The 16,306-nt window shown below is 42.9% G+C and overlaps 1 protein-coding gene across 5 annotated transcripts in view; it reads right to left on the minus strand.

Annotated features, from left to right (window-relative positions):
- Positions 1 to 16,306, minus strand: part of cdk14 (cyclin dependent kinase 14) — a 634,917-nt gene that overhangs the window by 286,116 nt on the left and 332,495 nt on the right. For all 5 annotated transcript variants that reach the window (XM_068006560.1, XM_068006534.1, XM_068006551.1 and 2 more), the window contains one exon: positions 15,678 to 15,798. In XM_068006560.1, coding sequence (XP_067862661.1) covers positions 15,678 to 15,798 — 121 coding nt within the window. The remainder of the gene's footprint in view (positions 1 to 15,677; positions 15,799 to 16,306) is intronic.

Raw genomic sequence — 16,306 nt, forward strand, 5'->3', positions numbered from 1 at the left:
AATTGAATGCAGAGTCCAGCCCAGCAACCAAGCTAAGGTCTCATCATAGAATCATAGAATCATAGAAGTTACAACATGGAAACAGGCCCTTCAGCCCAACATGTCCATGTCGCCCAGTTTATACCACTAAGCTAGTCCCAATTGCCTGCACTTGGCCCATATCCCTCTATACCCATCTTACCCATGTAACTGTCCAAATGCTTTTTAAAAGACAAAATTGTACCCGCCTCTACTACTGCCTCTGGCAGCTCGTTCCAGACACTCACCACCCTTTGAGTGAAAAAATTGCCCCTCTGGACCCTTTTGTATCTCTCCCCTCTCACCTTAAATCTATGCCCCCTCGTTATAGACTCCCCTACCTTTGGGAAAAGATTTTGACTATCGACCTTATCTATGCCCCTCATTATTTTATAGACTTCTATAAGATCACCCCTAAACCTCCTACTCTCCAGGTAAAAAAGTCTCAGTCCATCCAACCTCTCCCTATAAGTCAAACCATCAAGTCCCGGTAGCATCCTAGTAAATCTTTTCTGCACTCTTTCTAGTTTAATAATATCCTTTCTATAATAGGGTGACCAGAACTGTACACAGTACTCCAAGTGTGGCCTCACCAATGCCCTGTAAAACTTCAACAAGACATCCCAACTCCTGCATTCAATGTTCTGACCAATGAAACCAAGCATGCCGAATGCCTTCTTCACCACCCTATCCACCTGTGACTCCACTTTCAAGGAGCTATGAATCTGTACTCCTAGATCTCTTTGTTCTATAACTCTCCCCAACGCCCTACCATTAACGGAGTAGGTCCTGGCCCGATTCGATCTACCAAAATGCATCACCTCACATTTATCTAAATTAAACTCCATCTGCCATTCATCGGCCCACTGGCCCAATTGATCAAGATCCCGTTGCAATCCCAGATAACCTTCTTCACTGTCCACAATGCCACCAATCTTGGTGTCATCTGCAAACTTACTAACCATGCCTCCTAAATTCTCATCCAAATCATTAATATAAATAACAAATAACAGCGGACCCAGCACCGATCCCTGAGGCACACCGCTGGACACAGGCATCCAGTTTGAAAAACAACCCTCTACAACCACCCTCTGTCTTCTGTCGTCAAGCCAATTTTGTATCCAATTGGCTACCTCACCTTGGATCCCATGAGATTTAACCTTATGTAACAACCTACCATGCGGTACCTTGTCAAATGCTTTGCTGAAGTCCATGTAAACCACGTCTACTGCACAGCCCTCATCTATCTTCTTGGTTACCCCTTCAAAAAACTCAATCAAATTCGTGAGACATGATTTTCCTCTCACAAAACCATGCTGACTGTTCCTAATTAGTCCCTGCCTCTCCAAATGCCTGTAGATCCTGTCCCTCAGAATACCCTCTAACAACTTACCCACTACAGCACAGAAAATGACCAATCGGCCCAACTGGTCTATGGCTGCATTTATGTTCCAAACGAGCCTCCTCCCTCCCTACTTCATCTAACCCTATCAGGATATCCTTCTATTCCTTTCTCCCTCATGTGCTTATCTAGCTTCTCCTTAAATGCATCCATGCTATTTGCCACAACTACTCCTTGTGGTAGTGCGTTCCACATTCTTACCACTCATTGGGTAAAGAAGTTTCTTCTATTGGATTTATTAGTGGCTATTTTATATTTATGACCTCTAGTTTTGGACTCCCCCACAAACGGAAACAGTTTCTCTACATCTACCCTATCAAACCCTTTCATTATCTTAAAGAGTTCTATCAGGTCACCCCTCAGTCTTCTCTTTTCTAGAGAAAAGAGCCTGTTCAGCTTTCCTGATAATGATATCCTCTCAATTCTGGTATCTCCTTGCAAATCTTTTTTGCACCCTCTCCAATGCCTTTATACCCTTTTTATAATATGGAGACCAGAACTGTGCACAATACTCTAAGTGCGGTCTAACCAAGGTTCTATAGAAGTTTAACATAACTTCTTCGCTTTTCAATTCTATCCCTCTATAAATGAACCCTAATGCTTGATTTGCCTTTTTTATGACCTTATTGACCTGCATTGCTATTTTTAGTGATTTGTGTATATGTACCCCTTTGCCCCTCTATCCCATTTAAACTCTTATTATCCAAGCAGTATGAGGTCTCCTTATTCTTCCTACCAAATGCACCACCTCACACTTATCTATATTGAAATTAATTTGCCAATTACATGCCTATTCTGCCCATAAAACACAAACTGTTATTGGTCTTTATATGAACCTGTACTTGCACTTTCAGGGAATTACATATTTTAACCCTTTGATCTCTGTTCCTCTGCATCCTTCATTATCTTTCCAATGAATGTACACTTTCCTAACTGGTTTTTCTTCCCAAATGCAGCATCTTCCACCTCTTTCCCCATTGCCCTAACCGCAACAAATCTACTGCATTGCCATTATTTATCCAGTCATTTTTTCAAAAAACTCTTAAATTTGTTAAGCACAACTTTCCTTTTACAAATCAATGGATACCCTTGATTAATCCATACGTTTCTAAATGCTGTCCAATTTTATTGGCAGCAGTGGATTCTAAGAGTTTGGCCGTAACGCATGTAAGGTTAATTGGTGTTATAGTTACCCAGTTTGTCCTCCTTACCCTTCTTGAAGTCTGGGGCCGGGGACATCACAACTTTCCTTTTGGAGCCCGGAGTAGCACTTGTTCCTCCTGGCTCCACAAAGTTTTCTACTTACCTTGGAGGACTTCTTCCGTCTGCAGACCAGCTGCAGTCCTGCTTCAGCCTGGCAGGAAAGCGACAGCGGCCTCCCCGTTCAGGCCCCAGTTAACATGCAATCAGGGTCCCAGTGACAAAACAGGACCCCGATTTGCATAAATTCACGAGGCTTCCGCCTGCTTCCAGCAGGCACCTCAGCCACCTAAATGCAGTGTGCATTTAAAATGGTGGACAGTGTGATTACAGTGGTAATGGACGATAAGTCAAAACCCTAAATTTTAAAGGCCCACCCCACTCCATTCTCTGCGGATGGGATGAGTTAAAATCGACCCTATCCTGTTTGCTAACTTTTCTGTGCAGTTAATTTGGGCCAGATCTCTTTCTTATTTCATTGAACTTTGTTTTTATTTTTTTTAACCAGTCTAGCACCCTGATCTTTGACTGTTCATTACCATTTTTTATTTTCAGATCGAACCTTATGTTTCCAATTATTCTCCTACTCTCTCAGAACATAAGAACATAAGAAATAGGAGCATGACTAGGCCAAATGGCCCCTCGAGCCTGCTCCACTATTCAGTATGGTGAGGTGAGAGTGACTGCCCTTGACATCAAGGCAGCATTTGACTGAGTGTGGCACCAAGGAGCCCTAGTAAAATTGAAGTCAATGGGAATCAGGGGGAAAATTCTCCAGTGGCTGGAGTCATACCTGGCACAAAGGAAGATGGTAGTGGTTGTTGGTGGCCAATCATCTCAGCCCCAGGACATTGCTGCAGGAGTTCCTCAGGACAGTGTCCTAGGCCCAACCATCTTCAGCTGCTTCATCAATGACCTTCCCTCCATCATAAGGTCAGAAATTGGGATGTTCACTGATGATTGCACAGTGTTCAGTTCCATTCGCAACCCCTCAAATAATGAAGCAGTCTGAGCCCGCATGCAGCAAGACCTGGAGAACATCCAGGCTTGGGCTCAAAAGTGGCAAGCAACATTCGCGCCAGATAAGTGCCAGGCAATGACCATCTCCAACAAGAGAGAGTCTAACCACCTCCCCTTGACATTCAACGGCATTACCATCACTGAATCCCCCACGATCAACATCCTGGGGGTCACCATTGACCAGAAACTTAACTGGACCAGCCATATAAACACTGTGGCCACAAGAGCAGGCCAGAGGCTGGGTATTCTGTGGCGAGTGACTCACCTCCTGACTCCCCAAAGCCTTTCCACCATCTACAAGGCACAAGTCAGGAGTGTGATGGAATACTCTCCACTTGCCTGGATGAGTGCAGCTCCAACAACACTCAAGAAGCTCGACACCATCCAGGACAAAGCAGCCCGCTTGATTGGCACCCCATCGACCGCCATAAACATTCACTCCCTTCACCACCGGCGCACAGTGGCTGCAGTGTGTACAATTCACAGGATGCACTGCAGCAACTCGCCAAGGCTTCTTCGACAGCACCTCCCAAACCTGCGACCTCTACCACCTAGATGGACAAGAGCAGCAGGTACATGGGAACACCACCACCTGCACGTTCCCCTCCAAGTCACACACCATCCCGACTTGGAAATATATCGCCGTTCCTTCATCGTCGCTGGGTCAAAATCCTGGAACTCCCTTCCTAACAGCACTGTGGGAGAACCTTCACCACATGGACTGCAGCGCTTCAAGAAGGCGGCTCACCACCACCTTCTCAAGGGCAATTAGGGATGGCCAATAAATGCTGGCCTCGCCAGCGACACCCACATCCCATGAATGAATTTTTTAAAAAGTAATATTGTGGCTGATCTTCTACCTAAACTCCTCTTTCCTGCCTGATCCCAATATCCCTTGATTCCCATGGAGTCCAAAAATCTATAGATCACAGTCTTGAATATACTCAACGAATGAACATCCTCAGCCCTCTGGGATAGAGAATTCCAAAGATTCACAACCCTCTGAGTGAAGAAATTTTTCCTCATCTCAGTCCTAAATGGCCGACCCCTTATCTTAAGATTATGACCCCTCGTTCTAGACTTTCCAGCCAGGGAAACAGCCTCTCAGCATCTACCCTGTCAAACCCTCTAAGAATTTTTTACGTTTCAATGAAATCACCTCTCATTCTTTTAAACTCCAGAGTATCGGCCCATTTTACTCAATCTCTCCTCATAGGACATTCCTTTCATCCCAGGAATCAATCTAGTGAACCTTCGTTGCATCCCCTCTAAGGCAAGTTTATCATTCCTTAGGTAAGGAGACTAAAAGTGTTCTGCAGTTGTGGTCTCACCAGAGCCCAATATACTTGCAGCAAGACCTTCTTACACTTATACTCCAACCCCCTTGCAATAAAGACCAACACACCATTTACCTTCCTAACTGCTTGCTGTACCTGCGTGTTAACTTTCTGTGATTCGTGTACAATGACACCCAAATCCCTCTGAATACCAACATTTCTTAGTCTCTCACCTTTTAAAAAATATTCTGCTTTTCTATTCTTCCTACCAAAGTGGATAATTTCACATTTCCCCACATTATACTCCATCTGCCACCTTCGCCCCCACTCATTTAACCTGTCTATATCCCTTTGCAGCCTCTTTGCATCCTCCTCACAGCTTACTTTCCCACCTAGCTTTGTATCATCAGCAAACTTGGATACATTACACTCGGCTCCCTCATCTAAGTCATTGATATATATTGTAAACAGCTGAGGCCCGAGCACTGATCCTTGTGGCACCCCACTAGTTACGATCTGCCATCCCGAAAATGACCCAGTTATTCCTACTCTTTTTTTTCTGTCCATTAACCAATCTTCTTTCCATGCTAATATATTAACCCCAATCCCATGAGCCCTAATCTTGTGTAACAGCCTCTTGTGTGGCACCTTATCGAATGCCTTTTGAAAATCCAAATATACTACATCCACTGGTTCCCCCTTATCCATCCTGCTAGTTACATCCTCAACAAACTCCAGTAGATTTGTCAAACATGATTTCCCTTTCATAAAACCGTGTTGACTCTGACTAATCATATCATGGTTTTCTAAAGTGCCCTGTTACTACTTCCTTAATAATAGATTCTAGCATTTTCCCTACTACTGATGTCAGGTTAACTGGCCTATAATTCCCTGTTTTCTCTCTCCCTCCTTTCTTGAATAGGGGGGTTACATTTGCTCCCTTCCAATCCCCTGGGACCATTCTAGAATGTAGAGAATTCTGGAAGTTCAGTTACCTGGCTCACTTCAATTCCCAGAACTAAATCAGGTAATGCTTCTTCTCTTGTTGGACTTGAAATATACTGGGCTAGAAAGCAGTCTTGAGTACATTCTATTTTTTCTTCCCTGTAAGAAAAGTGATTAAAGTTGGCCATTCCTGCAGCTGAAGATGGCAATCCTGCGTTCCAAGGTACTTCATGTAACTCCATGTACCATTTGGACTGTTTTTAGGGATTTTTTTGAGCAGTCAGTTTTTTTGGGGTTGTGTCAGATTTTGCTAGTTTTCTAGGTTGCTGCACATGTGAAGTTCAGATTACTATTCTGACAACAATTAGCATGACAAGCTAAAGGTGGGTAAGTACAATTTCTGTTCCTGCTTCTGCACAAAGCACTTCATACATCAATGCCAGCAGAAATGGTCCAGGTCAGTGCACATCAATACACTAAATGTCCTGTTCCACTGTTAGTTTTGCGAAAACGGCATCTCGTTATCTGCCTCACGACTAAAATACATTGAATGGCGTGAAGTTGCTGTATTTGTACGGTAGATACAAACTAAACTCGTCACAGAAAGTTAAGTCTTGTCCATTCCAGTCTAAGTACCCTTTAAATATTATACTTGTTAATGGCTGCCAATCAACCTCTCTGGAACTGAAAATTAACTATTACAAGTGTGGAGTCTCATTCCTTCAGGCTTTAATTGTTGTTGGAGATTTTTTAAATGTAACTTTAAAAAAAAATGTAACATTTTTTTTTAAAAGTTACATTTCCTTTGTGTCTTTTTTCTCTCTCTCTTAATCCAATCTTTATTTCCCTCTCTTTATTTCTCTTTCTGTACCTGATTTGGCATTGAGTTCACCCATTCTAATTTACACTTCCTGCTCAGTCCTTGCGATGTTAATTTCTCAATCCTTTAATCCGATTGTTTAAGGAGATACAGTTGCTTGCCCTGTTCACTCAGGTCCCAGATGCTCTTTTTCCCTCGCTGCAACATTATCAGCTTGCACTTCCAGCAACTTGCCACGCAAAAAATTAAAAAACCTGAACGTGCAAGAGCAAGTCTAAGCAGACGCTGTGAGATGCCCTGCCAAAGCAAAATCTGGGCCAGTAACTAATTTTCTATCTGAGGCTTAACTTGAGCACACTTTATCATCATCAGGAAACTGATCTGACATTTTTTGATTTTGCCCAACAAAGCTGGCTCACATGCTGTGTGCTAAGTCTCATCAGCCGGGTGCTTAAACTCGATCTGTGGCAAAATGATTGTCGCACATTTCCAAATTCATACATACACGACAATGAAAGTCATTCAGCTAGGGATCATGCTCTCTGGGAGCTAAGCAAACGAGCTCAGGCCAACTGGAAAACGTGTTTTAAGAAAACCGATCTTAGAGCAATAACTCACGCCACTATCAAGTCACCAAGCTCCCACCAATGCTATTATTTTAGTCTAAGCAGCAGCTGCGATAACAATAATTCGGGAGAGAATTAACAGTCACTTAGCTGAGTGTGGATTGATTAGGGAAAGCCAGCACGGATTTGTTAAAAGCAAATCGTGTTTAAGTAACCTGATAGAGTTTTTTGATGAGGTAACAGGAAGGGTAGATGAGGGCAATGCAGTCGATGTGGTCTATATGGACTTTCAAAAGGCGTTTGATAAAGTGCACCATGGTAGGCATATCATCAAGATCGCGGCCCATGGAATAAAGGGGACAGCAGCAACATGGATACAGAATTGGCTAAGGGACAGGAAACAGAGAGTAGTGGTAAACGGTTGTTTTTCGGACAGGAGGGAGGTGTACAGTGCTGTTCGCCAGGGGTCGGTGCTGGGACCACTGCTTTTCTTGATATATATTAATCATAGAATCATAGAAAATTTACGGCACAGAAGGACGCCATTTGGCCTATCGTGTCCACCCAGCCTAATCCCACTTTCCAGCACTTGGTCCGTGGCCCTGTAGTTACGGCACTTCAAGTGCACATCCAGATACTTTTTAAATGAGTTGAGGGTTTCTGCCTCTACCACCCTTTCAGGCAGTGAGTTCCGGACCCCCACCACCCTCTGGGTCAAAAAAAAATTTCCTCAGCTCCCCTCTAATCCTTCTACCAAGCACTTTAAATCTATGCCCCCTGGTTATTGACCTCTCTGCTGAGGGAAATAGGTCCTTCCAATCCACTCTATCTAGGCCCCTCATAATTTTGCACAGAACAATTAAATCACCCCTCAGCCTCCTCTGCTCCAAAGAAAACATCCCCAGCCTATCCAATCTCACTTCATAGCTAAAATTCTCAAGTCCTAGCAACAGCCTCGTAAATCTCCCCTGTACCCTCTCTAGTATAATTACATCCTTCCTCTAATGTGGTGACCAGAACTGTGTGCAGTACTCAAGCTGTGGCCGAACCAGTGTTTTATACAGTTCCAGCATAACCTCCCTGCTCTTATATTCTATGCCTCGGCTAATAAAGGAAAGTATTCCATATGTCTTCTTAACCACCTTATCTATCTGTCCTGCTACCTTCAGGGATCTGTGGACATGCACTCCAAGGTCCCTCACTTCCTCTACACCACTCAGTATCCTCCCATTTATTGTGTGTTCCCTTGCCTTGTTTGCCCTCCCCAAATGCATTACCTCACTCTTCTCTGGATTGAATTCCATTGCCATTTTTCTGCCCACCTGACCAGTCCATTGATATCTTCCTGCAGTCTACAGCTTTCCTCCTCACTATCAACCACATAGCCAATTTTTGTATCATATGCAAACTTCTTAATCATGCCCCCGACATTTAAGTCCAAATCATTAATATATATCACAAAAAGCAAGGGACCTAGTACTGAGCCCTGAGGAACCCCAATGGAAACAGCCTTCCAGTCACAAAAACACCCGATGACCATTACCCTTTGCTTCCTGACACTGAGCTAATTTTGGATCCAATTTGCCACTTTCCCTTGGATCCCATGGGCTTGTACTTTTTTGACTAGTCTGCCATGTGGGACCTTGTCAAAAGCTTTGTTAAAATCCATTTAGACTACATCAAATGCACTACCTTCATCAACCCTCCTTGTTACCTCCTTAAAAAATTCAATCAAATTAGTCAGACACGATGTTCCCCTAACAATTTCATCCTGACTGTCCTTGATTACTCCGTGCCTTTCTAAATGACGGTTTATACTGTCCCTCAGAATTGATTCCAATAATTTGCCCAACACCGAGGTTAGACTGACTGGCCTGTAATTACTCGGTCTATCCCTCGCTCCCTTTTTAAACAATGGTACAACGTTAGGAGTCCTCCAATCCTCCGACACCACGCCTGTATCCAGTGAGGATTGAAAAATAATGGTCAGTGCCTCCGCTATTTCCTCCCTTGCTTCTTTTAACAGCCAGAGGTACATTTCATCCGGGCCTGGTGCCACCCTCCAATCTGTAGGAACTGTTCCAGAGTCTATAGAATTTTGGAAGATTATCACCAATGCATCTACTATTTCCAGGGCCACTTCCTTTAGTACTCTGGGATGTAGATTATCAGGCACTGGGGATTTGTCAGCCTTTAGCCCCATTAATTTCCCTAGCACTATTTTTTTTACTAATACTGATTTCCTTCAGTTCCTCCCTCTCACTAGACCCTTGGTTCCCTAAAATTTCTGGGAGGTTTTTTGGGTCCTCCTTTGTGAAGACAGAACCAAAGTAAGTGTTTAATTGTTCTGCCATTTCTTTGTTCCCCATTATAATTTCCCCCATTTCTGACTGTAAGGGATCTACATTTGTCTTCACTAATCTTTTTCTCTTGACATATTTATAGAAGCTTTTACAGTCAGTTTTTATGTTCCCTGCTAGTTTACTCTCATACTCTATTTTTCCCCTCTTAATCAATCTCTTTGTCCTCCTTTGTTCAATTCTGAACTGCTCCCAATCCTCAGGTTGCCGCTTTTTCTGGCAATTTTATATGTCTCCTCTTTGGATCTAATACTATCCCTAATTTCTTTTGTAAGCCATGGTTGAGCCATCTTTCCTGTTTTATTTTTGCGCCAGAGAGGAATGAATAATTGTTGTAATTCCTGCACACGTTCCTTAAATATTAGCCATTGCCTATCCTCCGTGATCCCTTTTAGTAACTTTCCCCAATCTATCATGGCTAACTCGCACCTCATACTTTCGTAATTTCCTTTATTTAGATTCAGGACCATAGTTTCGGATTCAACTACTTCACTCTCCATCTTAATGAGGAATTCTATCATGTTATTGTTGCTCTTTCCTAAGGGACCCCGCACAACAAGATTGTTAATTAATCCTTTCTCATTGCACAATACCCAGTCTAGGATAGCCTATTCCCTAGTTGGTTCCTCAACGTATTGGTCTAGAAATCCATCTCGTACATACTCCAGGAATTCCTCCCCCACAGTATTGTTGCTAATTTGGTTTGACCAATCTATATGTAAATTAAAGTCACCCATGATTATAGTTGTACCCTTCTTGCATGCGTCTCTAATTTCATGTTTAATGCCCTCCCTTACATCTCCACTCCTGTTTGGGGGCCTGTAGGCAACCCCCACCAACGTTTTCTGCCCCTTGGTGTTTCTTAGCTCCACCCATACAGATTCCACATCGTGATTTTCCGAGCCAATATCCTTCCTCACTATTGCATTGATTTCCTCCTTTACTAACAAGCCTACCCTGCCTCCTTTCCATTTTTGCCTGTCCCTTCCTAAATATTGAATACCCCTGGATGTTCAGTTCCCATCCTTGGTCACCCTGCAGCCATGTCTCCGTAATCACAACTATATCATAACCATTAATATCTATCTGCGCTGTTAATTCACCTACCTTATTGTGAATGCTCCGCGCATTAAGACACAATGCCTTTAGACTTGTCTTTTTAAGATTGCTAGTCATCTTAGTTTTATTTTGCACTATGGCCCTATTTGTTTTTCGCCCTTGTTTTCTCTGCTTTCCACTATTGCTTCTTCCCTTTCTGTCTTTTAGAATAGAAGAACCATAGAAGCTTACAACACGGAAACAGGCCCTTCGGCCCAACATGTCCATGTCGCCCAGTTTATACCACTAAGCTAGTCCCAATTGCCTGCACTTGGCCCATATCCCTCTATACCCATCTTACCCATGTAACTGTCCAAATGCTTTTTAAAAGACAAAATTGTACCCGCCTCCACTACTGCCTCTGGCAGCTCGTTCCAGACACTCACCACCCTTTGAGTGAAAAAATTGCCCCTCTGGACCCTTTTGTATCTCTCCCCTCTCACCTTAAATCTATGCCCCCTCGTTATAGACTCCCCTACCTTTGGGAAAAGATTTTGACTATCTACCTTATCTATGCCCCTCATTATTTTATAGACTTCTATAAGATCACCCCGAAACCTCCTACTCTCCAGGGAAAAAAGTCTCAGTCCATCCAACCTCTCCCTATAAGTCAAACCATCAAGTCCCGGTAGCATCCTAGTAAATCTATCCTTGTTTTCCCCTCCTCTATCTCCCTGCTCAAGTTCCCATCCCCCTGCCATTCTAGTTTAAACCTTCCCCTGGAATGATTCCAGGGATGAGGGACTTCAGTTATGTAGACAGACTGGAGAAGCTGGGGTTGTTCTCCTTGGAACAGAGAAGGTTAAGAGGAGATTTGATGGAGGGATTCAAAATCATGAAGGGTGTAGACAGAGTACCATAGAACCATAGAAAAGATACAGCACCGAAGGGGGCCATTTGGCCCATTGTGTCCACGCAAGCTCGAAGAACAACCAGGTGCCCATTCTAATCTCACCTTCCAGAACCCGGTCCATAGCCCTGAAGCTTACAGCATTTTAGGTGCAGGTCCAGGTATCTTTTAAAAGAGTTGAGGGTCCCTGCCTCTACCTCCATTCGGGCAGCGAATTCCATACACCCACCACCCTCTCGGTAAAAAGGGTTTTTCCTCATGTCCCCTCTAATCCTTCCACATATCAGCTTAAATCTATGTCCTCTAGTTCTTGAACTCTCCGCTAGGGGAAACAGGTACTTCCTGTCTACTCTATCTGGGCCCCTCATAATTTTGTACACCTCAATCAAGTCACCACTCAGCCTACTCTGCTCCAAGGAAAACAACCCCAGCCTATCCAATCTCTCCTTGTAGCTGCAATTTTCAAGCCCTGGCAACATTCTTGTAAATCTTCTCTGCACTCTCTCCAGAGCAATTATGTCCTTCCTGTAATGTGTTGACCAGAACTGCGCACAATACTCCAGCTGTGGCATTACCAGCGTTTTATACAGTTCCAGCATTATATCCCTGCTTTTGTATTCTATACCTCGGCTAATAACGGAGAGCATTCCGTATGCCTTCTTCACAACCTTATCTACCTGTACTGCCACCTTCAGGGACCTGTGCACAAGCACTCCAAGATCTCTCACTTCCTCTACCCCTCTCAATATATTCCCGTTTACTGCGTATTCCCTTTTACTGTTTGCCCTCCCTAAGTGCATTACCTCACACTTCTCCGGGTTGAACTCCATTTGCCACTTTTCCGCCCACTCCACCAACCTATCGATATCTTCTTGGAGTCTACAGCTATCCTCTTCACTATCAACTACACGGCCAATTTTTGTGTTGTCTGCAAATTTGCCAATCATGCCCCTACATTCAAGTCCAAGTCATTAATATATACCACAAACAGCAAGGGACCCAACACTGAGCCCCGTGGCCCACCACTGGAAACGGATTTGCATTCGCAAAGACATCCATCGACTTTTACCCTTCGTTTCCTGTTACTGAGCCAATTTTGGATCCCATTCACCACATTTCCCTGTATCCCATGGGCTTTTACCTTTCTGACCAGTCTCTCATGTGGGACCTTTTCAAATGCCTTACTAAAATCCATGTAGACAACACTCACTGCACTACCCTCATCAATCCTCCTTGTCACTTCCTCAAAGAATTTAATCAGATTGTAAGGCATGACCTTCCCTGAACAAATCCATGCTGACTATCCCTGATTAAACCTTGCCTTTCCAAGTGACAGTTTATCCTATCTCTCAGTATTGATTCTAATAGTTTTCCCACCACCGAGGTAAGACTGACCGGCCTATAATTGTTCGGCCTTTCCCTCGTACTCTTTTTAAACAATGGTACTACATTCGCAGTCTTCCATTCCTCCAGTACCTCCCCTGTATCTAGTGAGGATTGGAAAATGATCCTCAGAGGAGCCGCTATTTCCTCCCTGGCTTCCTTCAATAACCTAGGAAACAATCCATCCAGCCCTGGTGACTTATCAACTTTCAAGGATTCCAGTCCCTCTAGTACTTCCTCTCTCATTATGTTTACCTTATCCAATATTTCACACCTCTCCTCTTTAACTTCTACGTCTGGATAATCCCTTTCCTTTGTGAATACAGAGACAAAATATTCATTTAAAACCCTACCCACATCCTCTGCTTCTACACACAAGTTACCCTTATCATCCCTGATAGGTCCCACCTTTTCCTTAGCTATCCTCTTGTTCTTAATGTACTGATAAAACATCTTTGGGTTTTCTTTAATCTTGCTAGCTAATATTTTTTCACGCTCTCTCTTTGCTTTCCTTATTTCCTTTTTTACATCATCCCTGTACTTTCTATACTCCTCTAGGCTTTCTGCAGTATTTAGTTTTCTGTGACAGTCATAAGCTTTCTTTTTCTGCTTTATCTTGCCCCATATACTTCTAGACAACCAGGGGGTTCTAAATTTGGCAGTGCCACCCTTTTTCTTTGATAGTAGATAGAGAGAAACTTCCCATTGGCAGAAGGCTCAAGAACCAGAGGGCATAGATTTAAGGTAATTGGCAAAAGAACCAAAGGTGACATGAGGAAGAACTTTTTTACACAGCGAGTGGTCAGGATCTGGAATGCACTGCCCAAGGGGGTGGTGGAGGCAGATTCAACCATGGCCTTCAAAAGGGAACTGGATAAGTACTTGAAAGGAAAGAAATTGCAGGGCTATGGGGATAGGGCGGGGGAGTGGGACTAGCTGGATTGCTCATCCATAGAGCTGGCGTGGACTCGATGGGCCGAATGGCCTCCTTCCGTGCTGTAACCTTTCTATGATTCCCCACAACATAACATGCCACAAAACATAGCAAACAGTTTGATCACTATGAAAACAACCGAGTTGCTACAATTTTAATATATAATTAAAGCTTAATGCACTAGCCTCAACCAAAATTGTTAAATAAATAGATGTCTGCAGGTGAAGAGAAGAGTTAAGAAATTAGCACCATCTATGCAGTTTAAATATGAAAATAGAATGCAAAGTCTAAAATTGATATGTTCGTGCAACCCCAATTTACACAAGGATTTAAGGCAGTAGTTACATCTGTTTTAATAGGTCAAGCAATCATGGTATTTGCCCCAGATCAACATTTTTGTCCAGTATTTTATGGCAGGCAGAGGAAGTTAGTGCCTGGACTCACAAGAGGAAATTAGTTCATAACAGCACAAGCCAGGGTGATGCAGTAAGCAGCCAGCAGGGGAATTTTCAAACCACCAAACATCTGTAAACATCCTGAATTTGTGCACAGATGCAAACTGCTTGATGGATTTCATGTGTGCTCATCACCAACTTACATAATTGTTAAAACAATATGGAAAAAAAGGAAGTCTCTGGGTCTGCTGTACAGCAGGAGTCCAGCAAGAGAATGACGATTCTTTACAAAATAAACTTGACAAAAAAAAAATAATTTAACGGCACTCTCATTGAAAATGGCAGGCGAGCAGCCTTCAGGCCATGTGTCTAATATTTAAACATTAATCTTATCCTGCATTACACCAGGCAGGAAAATCTCAACACTGTGCAAAGACACAAATCTGGGCATTTGAATTTGCCATTTCACCTGCATCTATGCTTCTACCCACTTGGGGAAGGGGTGCAGCAGGTGCAATAGAGCACTTAATAGCACTCAATTTTGGTAGCATTTTATTCGCTAAGGAAGCAAAGAAATAATGGGCTGCAACAAGGGAGAAATTGATGAAAAAGCTGCACTTTTCTAGCTGCTCACCCACTTTCACTTCAAAACCATTTTTCTCCAAATATGACATTATAATTGATTGGTCTATACTTATCATTAGCTGGGGAACATTAGTCCTTATTTACTTTCTCAATTCTCTGAAGGACCCACTGAAGTATAAAAATAACCTCTCGCCATATTCCACTGCTCACCCACCATTTCCCAGCAGTCACTAATTGCAGTTTTGAGCAGCTGGTGCAATGTACCAATGCCCCAGCCTTGAACACACTTTCACACCATCCATCATTTTTCCGGAAATCACTCTTAAGTCTCCTCCCAGACTTGTACTGTCGATGTTAGAAGGACATTGTTAGCAGTTTACGTACAGTTAAAAAAAATACAGACTTTAGTCACAACTGCATGTAATATTTTAATGCCATTCTTTAAAGAGATACAGTAAATGCCTGAAAATTGTAAATATACTACAAACATGAAACTTTTGTTAATGTGTTATAACTTAATTGTATTTGAGCAGATTATTTTAAATCGACTCTCGGCGTGTGCTCGGACAAACCCTGGAGTAATTTAAACATAATTTTTTAATGATGACTAATAATAATGGAATAGAATATTCTCCTTTTCTCTGACCTGCCTCTAATATGGTTGTAATAAACTCAAAGCCTACTCATTCGAATAAAGCATTAGCCCCATGAGTCGTTTTAAGTGGAACCTCACCTTTACACATCGACTCAATGCCAATTTTAATGCAAACCTGCCAAGACAAAGCAGTTAATCGAATTACCGGTGTGCAGGCAACTGTACCTACCACATGTCGAGGCAGGTGGAGTACTCTGTGGAGCCCAGGAGGACATCTGGGGGTCTGTACCATAGGGTAACTACCTCATTGGAATATGTGTGGCTGGGCACTGACTTGGCTCGAGCGAGTCCTGGAAACAGAATGGAAGATCACACGTTAAAACAGTGAGCATTATCCTCAAACAAAGAGCTCCAACCTTTCTCAAGACCTATGATTATAACTGTGTACTGCTTCTGAAATGGGACTACTGTTTACTCAAAATTTGGACAGTGTCACACAGTTCTGGTGAGTAGCTAGGATCTGGATGCACTGCCCAAGAGGATGGTGGAGGCAGGTTCAATCATGGCCTTCAAAAAGGAACTGGAAAAGTACTTGAAAGGAAAATATTTGCAGGGCTACAGGGATGGGGCGGGGGAGTGGGACTAGCTGGATGGGCTCAATGGCCTCCTTCCACGCTGTAACCTTTCTATGATTATATTATACAATGTTTTTACAGTAATATTTTAAAGTAAAGTAAATATTTGCCTAATAATTTTAGATTATATAAATAGAACACAAATTAAACGTTAGTTAAGAGCTCGGGCCTTAATTTTGCACAATTCAACAAAATATTTCTTTGTAGTTGACCGTTTTGTCCA

This window comes from Heptranchias perlo, chromosome 2 (assembly GCF_035084215.1).
Source record: "Heptranchias perlo isolate sHepPer1 chromosome 2, sHepPer1.hap1, whole genome shotgun sequence".
NCBI lineage: Eukaryota > Metazoa > Chordata > Chondrichthyes > Hexanchiformes > Hexanchidae > Heptranchias > Heptranchias perlo.